This window comes from Saccopteryx leptura, chromosome 2 (genome assembly GCF_036850995.1).
Source record: "Saccopteryx leptura isolate mSacLep1 chromosome 2, mSacLep1_pri_phased_curated, whole genome shotgun sequence".
In the NCBI taxonomy this organism is placed as follows: Eukaryota; Metazoa; Chordata; class Mammalia; order Chiroptera; family Emballonuridae; genus Saccopteryx; species Saccopteryx leptura.
In genome coordinates this window covers 194,089,973-194,107,247 of record NC_089504.1, presented here as the reverse complement: position 1 = coordinate 194,107,247, position 17,275 = coordinate 194,089,973, and the positions used below count along the sequence as shown (strand labels likewise).

General features: G+C 38.5%; 1 protein-coding gene across 3 annotated transcripts in view; it reads left to right on the top strand.

The window, feature by feature from the left end:
- The window catches only part of CXADR (CXADR Ig-like cell adhesion molecule), a 68,287-nt gene extending 51,124 nt beyond the window's left edge, over nt 1–17,163 (top strand). The window contains exons 4-8 of one of the 3 annotated variants that reach the window (XM_066369885.1): nt 564–719; nt 2,012–2,134; nt 2,542–2,680; nt 4,417–4,600; nt 16,706–17,161. In XM_066369885.1, the coding sequence (XP_066225982.1) occupies nt 564–719; nt 2,012–2,134; nt 2,542–2,680; nt 4,417–4,600; nt 16,706–16,747 (644 nt within the window). In that variant the 3' untranslated portion in view covers nt 16,748–17,161. Of the gene's footprint in view, nt 1–563; nt 720–2,011; nt 2,135–2,541; nt 2,681–4,416; nt 8,906–16,705 lie in introns of those variants that run through there. The other 2 variants (XM_066369886.1, XM_066369884.1) reach the window with 2 other exon arrangements.
- The last annotated feature ends 112 nt before the right edge of the window (nt 17,164–17,275 follow it).

Genomic DNA, 17,275 nt, shown 5'->3' with positions numbered 1-17,275 from the left:
GAGGAAGGAGAGGGGGAGGGATGGAGAAGCAGATGGGCGCTTCTCCTGTGTGCCCTGGCTGGGAATCAAACCCAGGACTCCTGCACACTAGGCCGATGCTCTACCACTGAGCCAACCGGCCAGGGCCCACTGCTTTTTTTTATCTACTCATGTACTGATGGACACGAGCTGCTTCCAAATCTTGGCTATTATAAATAATGCTGCAATGAACATAGGGGTGCGTATATTCTTTCAAAGAAGGGAAAGCTTCCCTGAGTCTGAAAAAGCGCAGCCCTACATCATGCTTGCTTTTTTTTCAGGCATGCCCTGTGGAATCCAGGGCACGGAGAGGCTGCCAGGCCTCCCTATGCAGTGGCTGCTTGCCTGAGCCCTGTCTTGACTGTTTTGTGTTGGATAAAGCTGAGAAAACTGGTGTTGACAACCTGTTGTAGTCTTTCTGTCTTGTCAGCTCTGAACCCAGAACCATGTGATAATGAGTCCTGTGCAGCATGCTCTGTGTTTCATTCTTAGAAACTCAAATTCCATTCTTTTGTATAAAGTTTTAATTTATTTTCTTTCCTCAGTTAAGCCTTCAGGTATAAGATGTTATGTTGATGGATCAGAAGAAATTGGAAATGACTTTAAACTAAAATGTGAACCAAAAGAAGGTTCACTTCCATTACAATATGAATGGCAAAAATTGTCCAACTCACAGAAACTGCCCACAGCACTGATAACAGGTACCCTGATTAGACAGCTTGTACCATTGATTTAAATTTAGTAGGGGTGTGTGTGTTTGTGTGTTTTAATCCCCAAATATCCTCCCTTTTCTATAAAGAAAAATCAGGATTCCATGGGAATTATTCAGTGTTTTATAATGACAACTTATGTTCATGTAGTATAAATATATTTTTTACAACAATTTCAAAGTTTTGGATATATCATTGGTTTCTTTTTTTTTTCTAGCTACAGGGACAGAGAGAGACACACAGACAGGCAGGAAGGGAGAGAGATGTGAAGCATCAATTCTTCATATGTGCTTTGATGGGGGGGGCTACAGCAGAGCAAGGGACCCCATGCTTAAGCCAGTGACCCCGCGCTCAAGCCAGGTTTGCCCACGCTCAAGCCAGTGATCTCAGGGTTTCAAACCTGGGTCTTCAGCATCCCAGTTCAACACTATCCACTGTACTACTGTCTGGTCAGGCTGGTATATTTTTTTTAATTGGTAGTAATACTGTTGGAAAACATTCATGATCTTAATGACTAAGTCATAACAAGCTAGATCTTGAAAGTTTCATGAGCCTAGATTCATGTTGAAGAGACTGTAATTTATCCATGGTGTGTTTGTGTTAAAACAAAAACACTTCTGTGACACTAATCGGAAAGATACAAACTGGTTAAATCTGATTGCTCACTTTGCTATGATTGACCTAGTATTCAAATTGGTATTCACCCTCCCCACACTGGTTAAGTATGATTTCTCTCAGCCTCTTTCTTTTTTTTTTTTTGTGAGAGAAACAGAGAGAGAGAGGGACAGATAGGGACAGACAGGAAGAGAGGGAGTTGAGAATCATCAATTCTTCATTGCAGTGCCTTATTTCATTGATTGCTTTCTCATCTTTGCCTTAACGGGAGGGGGTGCTCCAGCAGAGCAAGTGATGCCTTGTTCAAGCCAGTGACCTTGGGCTCATGTCTATGATCCCACGCTCAGGCTGGTGAGCCCACACTCAAGCTGGCAACCTCTGGGTTTCAAACGTGGGTCCTCCGTGTCCCATTCCAACACTCTATCCACTGCACTACTGCCTGCTCAGGTGGCATGGAATTTTTTTTATAGTCAAATAGCTCTGCTTCAGCTGAGACTCTCGATTCCTGGCTAAGAAGATTATGGTTGTTTTCCCCTTGATATTTTAGATGAACTGGAGGCATAATTGTTTGCATTCTGTAGATATTTATGTGTCTGCCTGGCAGTTCGTTCTGTACTCAGCAATCATGTAAAAATGAGTTTTTCTCTTCCCTACCTTTCTTTTTATAGAAATGACTTCATCTGTTATAAATGTAAAAAATGCCACTACTGAGTACTCTGGGACATACAGGTGCACCGTCAGCAACAGAGTGGGCTCTGATCAGTGCCTGCTGCGTCTGGATGTTGTCCCACGTACGTATCTTCTGTCTGCTGTGATAGTGTCTGTTTCCCCGATCTTTGTACAGACCCCTTTGGTTCTGTGCCAGCAGGTGATACTGAGGGCAAGTGGATGCTGTGAGCAAAGCATTCTGACTTGGTTATTAGCTTTTCAACTAATACGTTGTATGCCAGCTCGGATGGCTAGAGATATTAAAATATTTTAATCTGATTTGATCACGTTTATGCTTGAAATAAATACGCAGTTCAAAAGGTAGTTCTTTTAGTGGATTCTCCCCCTGGACCAAAAAATTAATTTGTCAGTTAAAGTTAATGTATGCAGTGAAATCAGACTGTCAATGTGTATCCTTACCCTCAATATGACTAGATATAATTTGTTTGTTTGTATTTACTATTAATTTCTCATAAACATCTTATTCTAGCTTCAAACAGAGCTGCAACAATTGCAGGAGCTATTATAGGAACTTTGCTTGCACTAGTGCTCATCTCTCTGATCCTCTTTTGCTGTCGTAAAAAGCGCAGAGAAAAAAAATACGAAAAAGAAGTTCACCATGATATCAGGTAATTAAGTGACACAGGAGTTGACTGATGAATACTAAGTTTATTATGTCTAAAGCATTAGTTCTCTTAATTACCTGAAGCATTGACCCTGGTGAGAACTGAACGAAAGCTGTAGCTCTTCCTCTCAACACATTTGAAAGGCTTTACTTCCTTTTTCAAGTGTGCAGAGCCACCCAACCTCCGTTGTGCCCTGCTCCTGCCCCTCTCCCGTTTTCGACCCTTCTATAAGAACCACTGCAAAATGACTTAAGACTGTCTGCCTTCTTCCAATCAAGTCCAACTATAACGTTTTAAAAAAAATGGACATGTTGAGGTTTAAAAAAAAAATCTGATTATATCCAGTGACAGGTAGTTTATAGAACTATTGGTTATATGATTTTATTCTTTAAATATTCTTAACCAGTAGATCTTAACTAGCAGTACATGTTGGATTATCGAGCTTTAAACAACATGTGACTTAACTAACACACAGGAAATTGCCATTTGGTGGGTATAGGATGGGATCCAGGCACTTGTGTTTTTAAAATACACCAAAGGTAACTCAGATATGTATTTTGTCAGTCCTTGGTGTGAAAATTCTTATGCCTAAGTTCTTCCTTTTTGCAGACTTGAATCTTACACGTGTTCAGCTAAGGTCTTAGATAAATAGCTTTTATAACAAAAAGGATTTTGAGGGGGGTAGAAATATATCTGTAGGTGTTAGTGCTTTATCAGCTATAAAGTGTTGTCTGCCTATAAGCGTATCTTGATGAGCTATACTGGAATATGAAAATATTTGAAGTTTATTCCTTGTAAGAATATTACGGAATCATAAATTTCTATAAAAACCACCTTTTATATATACTCTGTACATGATAACTTAGGGACAGAGACACAGTTTGTGACATTGTGCTTTATTGTGCTTGCTTTTGTATGTGTCCCACAAACTTTTTCTTTTTGTGACAGAGACTGAGAGAGGGACAGATAGGGACAGACAGACAGGAAGGGAGAGAGATGAGAAGCATCAATTCTTCGTTGCAGCACCTTAGTTCATTGATTGCTTTCTTATATGTGCCCTTGACCAAGGGGCTACAGCAGACCGAGTGACCCCTTGCTGGAGCCAGCAACCTTGGGTTCAAGCTGGTCAGTCTTGCTCAAACCAGATGAGCCCGCACTCAAGCTGGTGACCTTGGGGTCTCGAGCCTGGGTCCTCTGCGTCCCAGTCCGATACTCTATCCACTGCACTACTGCCTGGTCAGGCCCACACATTTTTTTTTTTGGCATTTTTCCTAAGTTAGAAGCAGGGAGGCAGGCAGGCAGATTCCCACATGTGCCCGACTGGGATCCATCCGGCATGCCCACCAGGGGGCGATGTTCCGTTGCAACTGGAGCCATTCTATCACCTGAGGCAGAGGCCATGAAGCTGTCCTCAGTGCCGGGGGGCCAGCTTTGCTCCAATGGAGCCTTGGCTGCAGGAGAGGAAGAGAGAGAGAGAGAGAGAGAGAGAGAAAGGAGAGGGAGAAGGGTGGAGAAGCCCACGGGCGCTTCTCCTGCTGTGTGCCCTGGCTGGGAATCGAACCCAGGACTTCCACAAGCCGGGCCAACGCTCTACCACTGAGCCAACCGGCCAGGGCCCCTCACACTTTTTTATATACAATACTTAATGTTTAACCCCCCACCCACGGTTCATTGGTTACATGATTGTAGGCGTCTGGAAACTGGTTGTTTGAGCTGGTATTGGAATATTTGCTTTCCAGGGAAGATGTTCCTCCTCCGAAGAGCCGGACATCCACTGCCAGAAGCTACCTCGGCAGCAATCACTCCTCCTTGGGGTCTATGTCTCCTTCCAACATGGAAGGCTATTCTAAGACTCAATATAACCAAGTACCCAGCGAGGATTTTGAACGCGCCCCGCAGAGCCCGACACTCCCTCCGGCTAAGGTAGCTGCCCCGAATCTCAGCAGGATGGGGGCCGTACCCGTGATGATCCCGGCGCAGAGCAAGGACGGCTCTATAGTATAGGCCTCCCACTTTTCCTCTCTGGCCTCCACACTTTTCCAATTCTTTTGAAATACGAAAACTTATTCTGTTCTAAATTTTGCTACCAGCCTCAATAGATCAAAAAGAAGTGACCCAGAAACTGTGCGAAATGTACTTCAAAAAGTTTTGTTTGATAATATCGAAATAGTGAAGGCATTAAAGTTACTAAAAAATTTTGCCATCTGAAAACGATTTCCTTTAAGAGGTTGATTTTATAGGTTTCTACATACCAATACTTAGCAAGATGTAGCACTTTGGATATGAAATCATAGGGGAAGAAATTGGTGAACTTCCATGCACACCAAGTTGATACTTGAATCATCTGAAAATAGTACTTTATGATTTCTACCATTATTTTTAGGATGATTTTCTCAATTAACTTATGTCCCAAAATTGGTACAGCATCCCTGGTAAAAATTCTTACATACCTTTATGTTTGTTCTTAGAAAATTCTAAATGTGTTTAGAATAGTTCTAATAATGTAAAAACACTACAGTGTTCTAGAAATTGCTAGTTTTGCTTTTGAGACATTCAGAAACCTTTTCTATGAAATGATTTAAGTATTTGGTTGATAGACTGCTGTAGGCAACAGAGACATAGTAAGCTCTTCTGTATGCTAAAATAAGGAGCTTTTATGGATTTATTTAGAAAGTTTGCTGTCTACTACACAGAGCAATGACGTTAGGGTACAATAGTGAGATGGATTTCAGTGACAAATAATCTGATCCCTGGGGAACAGCCAGAGCAAGGATGGAGGATTCCGCAGCTCCCAACTGAATACTGGCTCTCTGCTTTAGGTGATATTGTTCTAATAAGAAAAAATTATAACTCATTTATTATTATTATTATTGGTTCAAAATTTTAAAGTTTCTTTTTCTGGTTTAGTGTTTTGTTGTTTTTGGATGGTGTTGCATGTTATGCGTTCTAGAAATACGTAATCCTAAATTTGCCTTCCTGAATGCAGTTCCTGTAGGATATTTTCTTCATAGACTCAGAACGATGAAATGGGTTTTATGCTAGTAAGTGTCCTCCATGGATCCTGTATTCCATCCAGATGCAGGAGGATGTACAGTTGCAATAGTATGGCTAACATGTCTTTGTATAGTTGCAGAAAAGTTGAGCTTTGATAACTTGATCTTAGTTTTGTGAAAGTGGTATTATTCTTTAAAAAATAAATAAGGAGCCCTGGCCGGTTGGCTCAGTGGTGGAGCATCGGCCTGGCGTGCAGGAGTCCTGGGTTCGATTCCTGGCCAGGGCACACAGGAGAAGTGCCCATCTGCTTCTCTACCTCTTCCCCTCTCCTTCCTCTCTCTCTCTCTCTTCCCTTCCCGCAGCCAAGGCTCCATTGGAGCAAAGTTGGCCCGGGCACTGAGGATGGCTCTGTGACCTTTGCCTCAGGTGCTAGAATGGCTCTAGTTGCAGCAGAGCGATGCCTCAGATGGGCAGAGTGTCGCCCCCTGGTGGGCATGCCGGGTGGATCCTGGTCGGGCGCATGCGGGAGTCTGTCTGACTGCCTCCCCATTTCCAACTTCAGAAAAATACAAAAATAAATAAATAAATAAATAAATAAATAGGAAAGGAAAAGGAGTAAAAAGGAATACTCCTAACTGCCAAATGTGTTAAATACTGTTTTAGTAGAAGAAAGTGAATTTATTGTATTTCCCTTAAGATTGTGAGGGAGTGTGGATGTAGTAGAATGAGCTAAGAGTTTCTTTATAGTAAATAAGGTCTGCAATAAATTATTTCACTGACTCTAAAACCTTTTCCCTAGATTTTGTAGGGAGTTGGTTTCTGTTATTCTCTTTGGGTGCTGTGGTAGTATAGGTGCTACATTATAAATTAATGTTGGCATGAATTTATGGTTAGGAAGAGTATTGTGTTCACTTTTTAATGGTAAATTTAAGCTGAATGTGTAATGGATTAGTGTATAGTTTTACATATTTGGAAGCATTTTTCAAATAAGTTTTTAACCTTCCATCATACTGCTTTTATACTTACATTAACATTTTCATTTGTGCCTTTTGGGTAATTTAATTTTTATTATGAATTTCTGGTGCCTATGAGCTAGCTATCACCTGAAGGGTGCTTAGAGGTGAAGGTACTGTCCCTAAAAACACATCACTGTGACAACTTTCTACCCTCATACTTTCTATCTTGCCTCTTCTTTTCTGTTCTTTTTGAATGCAAATTAACAGATTGTGTTATTCATAAAGGTTTTTAAATTTCTACATTCCCTGGTACTCCTTTACTGTGTTTCTGATTTTTTAACAGGAACTATTTTTGAACTCCCGATGTCTGGTCTGTTTTATATGAATAAATTTATTTATACAATAGTATAAGAAATAATAGCACAAACTTTACTCTTTACTAAACAATTTTTAGCCTTAGACTTCATAGTTGGTCTAGGATTTACCTAGAAGTCAGTGAGAATCTCTTTCAGAGGCACTTTTAGTTCATGTTCATACTACCTATACTCTTAGAGACTAGACTAGCTTGTTAAAAAATAATCAGTTGTGTAACCTGAAGGAGACCTATTTATTGCGTGTGATGCAATTTTGAGGACATAATTCAGTTTGACGCTATGTCTTCAGCTATTCTCCTTGTAAATTTCAGTTAGTCCAGCACTCAGTTCTGACTGACTTACAGTTCTCACTGATAATTTCAGTTTGAGCCAGAGATAGAATGTTTGTTCTAGAATTGTTATTGGTAATCAAATTGTTACTCAGACATTTTCATTAGAGCTTTACAACATCAGTCAAGGATTACACTGTATCTTCGAGGCAAAAGCAGTTGATTCCACTTTACATCTAAGAAACTTAACCCCATCTTGAGTTATGCAGGGTTACTTTAAGTGATACTGTAGAGGATGTAGTTCTGTGCTTGAAATGTGTATTTTACGGCTGTTCTTTTTCTTATTGGCAATCTTACCTAATATTCCCCAGTTAGAAAGAAAAAAAAAATCTGTCATGGAGTTGTTACAACAGAAATACAGTCAGAGTGAGTATGTCTTAGGGGAAGGTTAATGCAAGATTGTTGGTATGAATTAATATCTGATTTTTATTAAAAGGATAATTTTCAAGATTGAGTTTCATAAATTAGGAGCAAGTGAGGGGGCAAGTAAACATTTTGGTTGAATATAAGAACTCATTGCATGATGTTGGATATCGAATTCTATAATATAATGTATGGCTTTTTAATTTCCACTCTGTGTGTATGTGCAGCATGTAAATTTGAAGTTCTGTGAATGTTGAAAGTTTTTTTCTAATCTCTTTTCACCTCCACAGTGTTTAGGGCTCTCAGATGCCTTATTCCAGTGTGAACAGAAAAAGTCCATCTTTTGTGTTTAATGCTTTGACGTGTCATGTAGGGAATAGTTTGTAGAAAATGTTGGCACCATTTTAACTTCTTAGTGGCTTGCGACATTATATATTATATATATATATATGTACATAAATCTTTGTAATATTCTGTGTTTAGTAGTGTAAATGTTCTGGGCAAGTTTTAGTATTTCAAATGCCTTTGGGTATTCTTGCAATAAAGTCAACATGCTCTGCAGTTGGATTTATTTTTACTTGTTTGCCTATTTTGACACTAAAATATGGTGCATAACTGAGCACAAATTCTACTTACTAATGTTATAGAAGCAGGGAAGAATAATGAATTTGTGAATTGCAATTCTGTTTATCTTATGGTTGTTAACACCACCAAATATTTTATTTTACAGATATTAACACCAGCAAATATTTGCTGTATCTGGCTTATTATGATTAATTAAAATCAAGTTTTATGAAGTACCTTATGTTGTAATTTAAGAGTGAAGAATATCTGTTGCATTTGGTTTTGGTCATGAACACTAAAAGTTCCAGTCAAGGAAGCTTTGTGTTTTCTATGAACTTATTTAATAACACCAGTGTTAAGAAAACCACAATTCACTGATTCACTTATTCTTATTCCTAACTACGAATTTTTGTAATAAATACACTTGTACTACTGAGAATACATATTTTGACACTTCACATATGCAAGTCTCTACCTGATAGTGTCAGTTTTAAAAATGATTTTTTTTGTATCAATATTTAAAATTTCTGGCTTAAATATCCAGTGGTGCAGATTTTGAAATTTGTAAGAACAAAATTTGATTTAAAAAGTAAGAACTTGCTCTAGTTTTGTGACCTTGTGTACTTTTAAAATAAAATTAAGAAAGTAGTTTTCTGCCTCTTGGTGTGGCTTCATTGTGCCTTTAAAAAAATATGTCTACTTTAGGCCCTGGCCAGTTTGCTCAGTGGGTTCAAGCATTGTCCTGAAATACCAAGGTTGAAGGGTTGACCCCTGGTCAGGAAAGTTACCAAGTCATTCATAGTTAAGTGGAATAACAAATGAATGTTTCTCTCTCTCCCTCCTTCTCTTCTTCCCTCCCTCTCTTGTCTCTTTAAAGACAATCAATTAGTGAAATAAAATGTTTACTTTCTAAAGCTTCCTCTCTGCTTTCCTGAGTCAGGGTTTCCTTGCCCCCACCGCTTGCGTCCTTTACTGATCAGAATAGCCACACATCAATGCAAACGTGAGACATACATGTATGTTTCCCTACATTGCATTTATAGGACAATATATACTATTGTATCTGGGCTTGGAACCTTCCAAATTTGGTGATCATTTCACAGTATTTTACAGGATAAACTCCAAGCGTTTTCCAGCTACATTAAAAATGTGCTTGCATATATGAATTATACACATTTGGTTCTGGTTTAAAGCTGTTTTCATTGACTCAAAATACTGATTTCAGAAAAAATCAGGATGGGATAGCAATGAGGAATGAGTCTATAAGAGTTTTTGAGGAATATGTTGTTCATACTCTAGTTTCTCGATCTTGGCACTGTTAACATTTTGGGTTGGATAATTCTCTCTTGTGGGGGACTGTCCTATACAGTGTAGGATGCTCAGTGTCATCCTTGGTCTTAACCTACTGTGTGCCAGCCGCACTCTTCCCCCTTTGCCCAGATGTGATAACCAAAAATGTCTCCAAATGTTTCCAAATGTCCACTTCAGTGGAAGCAACCCCTCACCCCCCACATTCCCCAGGTTAAGAACAACTGGTTTATAGTAACATTGAATTTTCTACTCGGCTTAAACAGAGAAGAGCATAGGCCTTGGAGTCAGATTGTTTGTACACCACTCATTACCAGATGCTTTTCTTAGCTTCAGTTTCCTAGTGCTTAAAATAGGGACAAAAATACATCACAGGGCATGTAGGAAGGTTTTAAAGAAATAGAATTGATATAAGTCTTTGTATTTGTCCTTGGAAGTTGGGATGCTGACGATGATACACAGATTTTCAAGAAAACAAGGTTACAATAAAATATGCTAAGTAAAACTACTGAGTATAATTTAATGCCTTATATATATAGACCACATTTTAATCTTGTAGCTTTAAAGGACAGATGGGAAAACTGATGACACTGAAAACAAAATTGAATATGAAGTAATTTGTGATTAAAAGTGGTTTAGTTTTAAGTCTAAGGCATAGTCAAATATAATTTCTAAATGCAATAAAGGCAACAGTGAAAGATTAGAAGGGCAATCCTACGAAATCAGCTCACTTTTTCTTGCCAGTAGTTCTGAAGTATAAATCAAATGTGATTTGTTGTTTTGTTTCTTAAATGACTTTTCTAAATTTGATAACTAGGAAAAAGCAAACTTGTCCTAAGGTAACTACAGAAAATAATTTTTGGAGTTAAGAGAAATAAATTCCAGCCTAGTTAACCAAGGACTTGCTCCTTCATCTGTTCTTCTTCACTGCTGAGCTGTGAAAATTCTGATAGAGGAGAGGAGTGGGTGAAGAGACAGGAAATTACAAAAAGGATGTCAGTCCCCAACAAAGTACCAGAAGCCCTCAGGATCTTTCTAGACCTGTGTCATTGTCCCCAGTCCTAGTGGACTGGTTGTCTTAATGTAAATATGATCACATTGGGACTCAAATCATCTTAATCTGACATTAAAAAAGGTCTCTCATGGTCCATTCCATTTCTCTCTGATTTATTTTCTCCACACTTGAGGTGCACGTGTACACACCTGCTGGGGCTGGAGTTTAATACCTTTGTGAACATGCAGTTTCATCAACCAGAGAGCAGCCCCTCCTTGTTTACCTGCCAAGTGCATACTTGCCCTACAAGGAAAGAACAAACGTCTCCTTGAAGTCATTTTTCCTGATTCGCACCCCGTCCCCCCACTCACCAGCTTAGGGGTGCATGCAGGCCTTCAGTATTGCCTTATGGCACAAAACCTTTTGTACTGTATTTATTCTAACTGTTCAACATGCTTAATATAGCCTCCTTCTGAGTTTGAAGCTAGTTTCTTTGCCTATCCCCAGTTCCTAACTCTGGCACATTGCTCAGTAAATACTGAATACATTTTTAGAAAAGAAATGGCAGTAGGTGCCTATATACATTCGGCAAGTCCATGGCCTTTGTTCTGTAAGGCAGCTTGCTCTGGTTTTTTCCCAAAAGGCGGTAATCAACAGAGAAACAGTTAGTACCTGTGGTGAGAAAGCCTGCACAAGGCCGGAAAAGGTAACCTGCACAAACATAGAAAGAGCTGACCTGACTCAATAGGAGCCAACTTCAAAAACAACCAAAACCTAATTATAAAAACTTGGAGAACTGGAGGAACATTTTAGAAAAAAGTTTCGGAAACCCTGCTCACATTTTGAGTATGTCTGAAGTCAGTTACTGTTTCTCAGGTTTTAGAATCAGAACTGGCCCTCTATTACCATACTTTTCTTCAAAAAGTTTTTGTACACTTTTTTTTAACTCGTGTATGCATCTGCCTCTTGTTTTCAAAATTGGTATTTACATCAGTCTCCAATTGATGGCCATCTAAATTGATCCCATCTTTTTGATTCAATGAGTAAAATTATAAGCAGTATGTACGTATGTCATTATGTATATGTGTAAATCTATCTTTAAGGTAAATTTCTAGGAGAGGTGCTGAGTATAGAGTATTTTGATAGCAATTAATAACTTTGCAGGTGTTGTAGCCACCTAGCTTGCAATGGACGACAGTGCTTATCTCACCCCAGTCTTCAATACTCTTCCAACCTTTTGATCTTTACTGACTGCTAAGAAGAAAAACTATCTCATGGTTTAAAATTTTGTCACTTGCTATTTGGTCAGTTGAGCATCTTATGTTTAAAAACCATTTGAGAACTGTGTTCATGTTTTGTGCATTTTTGTCACTATTCTGCTAATTTGGAGCTATTATGTATAATAAAATTATACATAATTTTATACACAAAGTAAAAACTTTTTTTGGCAGGTTACCCTTTTATTTTATGGTTTTAACTCTTTTGACCATGTAATCCTAATCCTTCCTAAACTGTCCTCCTGATTCAACCTGACTTCTCCCCTCCTTGAAGTTGTACCCAGAGGAAGCTGATGATCACTTGTTTTCATGCATTTGTCCCCTCTGCCTAAGCAGACGTGATTTCTCAAAGGCAGAGGGAGAAATTTTACATCTAAATATTCAACACATAGTAGGTTCTCAGTAATCTTGGTTGATAATTGCAACAGCGCTGGTTATGTTCCTGTCAAGACATCACCAAATGTATTCTCATCACAATGTGTTTCTTAATTTATCTTTGCTGGAGCTTTTGCCCAAATCAGTTTTATGGGATCAGCACAGACAAAACTAATGAAGAAAATTAGTTATCTTGCACTTGGAAAAGATGTGTCTAGGTCACGTTAGGTCAGCTGTCATATACGTCAAGTTGAAGGTTGGCTACTGGTAGTGTGCTCTTAATGTTGCTAAGTAGGACATGTTCCCTTCTAAGAGTCCCAGAACTGTCAACAATGAGAATATTTCTAGGGAACAGAATGACCTTGCAGTTCTGAAAGTGTAAGAGAAGATACTAATGATTTGCAACCAGTTGGAAAAATAATAGCCCTCCAACATCAGCCTCTTCCACCACCAGTCTTTTCATCTAGTGACAAGCAGAGTGCGTTTCATTTGTTCATAGAAACAAAAGACAATGCCGTGAGAGAAAGTGTCATCTCTGCTTTGCCAACTAAACGATAGGATCTGCTATGTCCAGGATAAGGTAAAATCTCTGTATAGTAGTGACAGTACTTTATGAACATCTTTGTGTGGGTTTGATTTAAACTTTTTGTAATATGGGTAAGATTTGTGATCTAGTTAAGTGAAAATTTACATAGTTCAAATTTTATAAAAACAACCCCCCCCCCTCAAATATCCATAGGCTGTGTAATCTACTTCAATATTATTTTATGGGGGGAAAAAGAAGACCCAGAAAGGTTTTGATTTCCCAAGGCCACGATTAAAAACAAAATCCAGGTCTCCTGATTCCTGGTCGAGTGTTTTTATAGGAACCTTGAGTCCTTGGCAGTCCCGGCCCCGAGAGAACTGTATGAAAGGAAAGGGAAAAGTTAAGAGTATAAGGTTAAGGCTGTCTCCCCTCTCACTCCACTCCCAGCAACACAAGCCTGGGAGGCGGCCAGTGAAAGCCGAGCTGACTCCGGCCTAACCAGTACCCTCTGTTCCCCCTTATAAAACATGCTCACTATGCCCAGGTCACACAGATCGTGGGCAGCTGCACTCTGGGATGCCTGTGGTAGCCTCTGCAAGGAAGATGATTGACAAGAATCTGCTTTGTTTGCTACCAAGCCTTTTTATGCTTGTTCTGTTGCTGACAGCATAATTTGAGTAAATTGTACATAATGAACTGTACTAGACATGGTGAAGACAACCCTGTGTGGATATCCTAGGTTCAGTTCCTAGTCATGGCACACAGAAGCAGCGTCCATCTGCTCCTCTACCCCTCCCCCTCTCGCTTCTCTGTCTCTCCCCCTTTCTGAAGCCATGGCTCGATTGGAGTGAGTGGGCTCCAGGTGCTGAGGATGGATCCATGGCCACCATCTCAGGTGCTAAGAAGAGCTCGGTTGCTGAGCAACAGAGCATCCCCCCCTTAGTGGGCTTGCAAGGTGGATCCCGGTCAGGGTGCATACAGGAGTCTTGTCTCTGCCTCCCTTCCTTTCACTGAATAAAAAAAAAGTTTTAAATGGTCAAAGGTTACATAATTTTTAACCGTTTCCCACTTATTTTTGATTGGCACCCTGTGTCAGGGAAGAGGGATTTTACTGTAAATCCTCACACCAGATCCCTATTTAGAACCTGTATTTTAACATTTTGGTTTTTTTTTCCAGATTTCACAGCACAGTGGTACCTTGAGATATGAATTTAATTCGTTCTGTAACCAAGCTCATAAGTCAGTCAACTCGTATATCAAACTGCAGATACTGGACCCGTGCGCCAACATGCCAACTAGCGGCAGCTTCTCAAATCACGACTCATATCTCAGAATTTCGCTCAGATCTTAAACAAAAATACAGACCGAGTCACAGATTGTATCTTAAAAATTTGTATGTTGGTCTGTTCGTATCTCAAGGTACCACTGTATCACGTTATCACAACTAGTATTTTCAAAATTATATACTAAAGGATCTTATTAGCTGTCATCAGATTTTAAGTATGGTCTGTCTTATCATTGGGCAATATTAGGAAACATGAAATAGGTTTCCCTTAGTAAGAACTCAGATGACAAAAGAGAATTTTATATTTTTCATGTTTTGTCCCTTTAGACAAAATTCAAAAATTTTAAATATACTTACTTTTTTTTTTTTTTTTTTTTTTGGCTAGAGAGAGAGACAGAAAGGGATAGAGTCAAACAGAATGGAAAGGAGAGAGATGGGAAGCATCAACTCACAGTTGCGGCACCTTAGTTGTTCATTGATTGCTTTCGAATACGTGCCTTGACGGGGCTCCAGCTGAGCCAGTGACCCCTTGCTCAAGCCAGTCACCCTACACTCAAGCAACATATGAAAAAGCAATCAATGAACAATGAAGAATTGATGCTTCTCATCTTTCTCCTTTTCTGTTTGTCCCTCTCTATCAAAAAAAGCAATACGAGATACTGAATTAAAATTCCTCATTACCAATTACAATTTCTACATGTAGATCCATAGGAAAAGTAGTCATTTAAATTAACCACTAATGTTTTCATGGAGAAGGGAGATTATTTGCAAATTAAACTTTTAGCTTGGAAATTGGAAAAGAATATCTGATGCCCTCTTGTGGTCAATATTTCCCAAGATTTGTTTCTTTTCATCAAAACTCAATCTAAACCAAGAAAATAGCAAAATGTCTCTTCTACTGCTTTCCAAAACACAGAAAAGTAATGCTCACACACTATTAACAGTTCAGGGGTAACCATTATTAACGTTTTAGTCCAGCTTTCCAACCCGCTCTCTAGTTCCTAAAAGCCAATGACCTGGGTTTGAAGTTTGGATCACCTAGGGCAACGTACTTGAATACTCAGAGACTCCATTTCAGTGATAAACCTGTTAAATTTCTATTAATAGCCCCACTTTTTGCACCTATTTTCAGCCCTCACACAAGGTGGTGGACAACTGTGCACATCAGTAGTCACACATCATTCTTATATTATTGGCCTCATGCTCTCACGTAGTATGAATTATAGTTTCTTATGGTAAATAATGCTGTATCAATTGTACATTGATTTTTATACATTTGCAAAAGTATTTCCATAAGTTATCCTCTAGATATATAGAATTTGAATTACTGGGTAGGAGAATATATACATTAAATTTTTTTTTGCCATTGTCAAATTGCCTTTTACAAAGAATGCAATCTTTTTCAATGCTTGTCAATTTAGAACTTTGCAGTTAGGCCTGAAAGTACACAACAGTATGGAGAATGAAGACATTATCATCATTCAGTTACCAACCACTCTTGTTAGAAACAGCCTGATAAGGCTTTTCAAGCCAAAGTGACGCAGCCACATTCTGTCTTCCTTAGAGCAGCCCTGGAGTCACATGAGGCTGTGATGTTACAACTCAGTCCACTACAAAAAAACCAAGGGACTTTTGTACCCCATGCTTAGGTTGACTTGAAGATCCAGGTGCTAAGATAGGCATTATAAATGGATTGGAAAAACTACAAATAATAAGTTTTCTTTTGCTTCAAATGAATTTTAGGAAAAGGTGAGTAGGCAATAAGTCAGAAATTTTCTGCAGGTAGTTCATCTAATATACAAATTCAAAATTAGCTTTTCCCCAAGGGACTCTGCATTTAGTTGTCAGCACAAATGAGTAAGAGACTTAGGAGATTTTATAGTAACCTCATGTGAGAAGAAAGGTCTGCAGGGGTGTGCCAAAAAGACTTCCTCCTTTGACAGTATGGCTAACATGTTTCTGATTTTCCCAATAAGCTTACAACTATGTTAGCAAACTAACAAATGCTAACTCCATGATAAAAATACCTGAATCCTGTCACCATTACAATTGACTACAATCTGTCATCACACAAAACTTTCTCCTGTAAGAAAACAGTAAGTTTTATAAATTTTCAAACAAAACTAGTCTCCCTTGTGATGCCAGTTAACCCTAGAAGTTTGAATAGGTACCACTAAATAGTGGTATGCAAAGTAGGTTTATATTTGTCCATATGGCAATACATTCATAAATAACACAATAAATTTTGTGTACTCACAACTATTAACCTTTTTTTTTTAAACCTACTTTTGCCAACCTTTATACTTCAGGGGAGAAAGTAGATGTAGTTTGGAAGTATGTTAAAAGTTGTATAAGCCTTATCAAACAGTATAATAGCATTAAAACTAGGAAGTCTCTAAGATTCAAAATTGAAAAGTTTTATGTTGCGGTTGTAAATTTAATTTCCACACTTTCAAATCTTTAGCCATATATCCTTATGATTAGTGCACTTCTCTGCTATTCTGTATGTCAATGTGATTCATCAAAAAAAAATGACAGTAGAAATATTTAGAATAGCCAGAGCTAGTCTAAGTTAAATAATGTAAAGATGTGGGAGAAAGGGGAAAGTATGGATCTTAGTTTTTTAAAATTTACTTTGGGGAAAAAAATCCAAATTCTTATACTTCCTTTTCTCTTTTTGTAGTTCAAGAATACTTACCAGACTGATGCCATTACGGTGGTATAAATATGAAGTACTGAAGAATATGAAGCACTATTCTATTTGGCTTTATTTTGGACCTTTAGTAAAAACTTGAACATGTTGAGAAAAAGCGTAACACAGAAATTAGAGTGGCTAAAAGGACATTTCTGTTTTACCTAAGTCAAATGTCACATCAAAATTAGAGGCCAAGCCTGACCTGTGGTGGTACAGTGAATAAAGCGTCAACCTGGAAACGCTGAGGTTCCGGTTCACAACTCTGGGCTTGCCTGGTCAAGGCACATATGGGAGTTGATGCTTCTTGCTCCTCCCCTTCTCTCTCTCTCTCTCTCTCCCCTTTCTCTATAATGAATAAATAAAATCTTAAAAAAAAAAAGTTAGAGGCCAAATTCTTGGTTAGGAAAAAGCTATGAATAACTTTGATTTTTGAAAGGTGTTTTATATGTTTATAATTTCAATGTACTACTACTACTAACAAATTTTTAGACTTTTTATATGTATAATAATAAAAATATGGTTTTTTTAAAGCTGATTTTTTTTCATGGAAAATTTTAA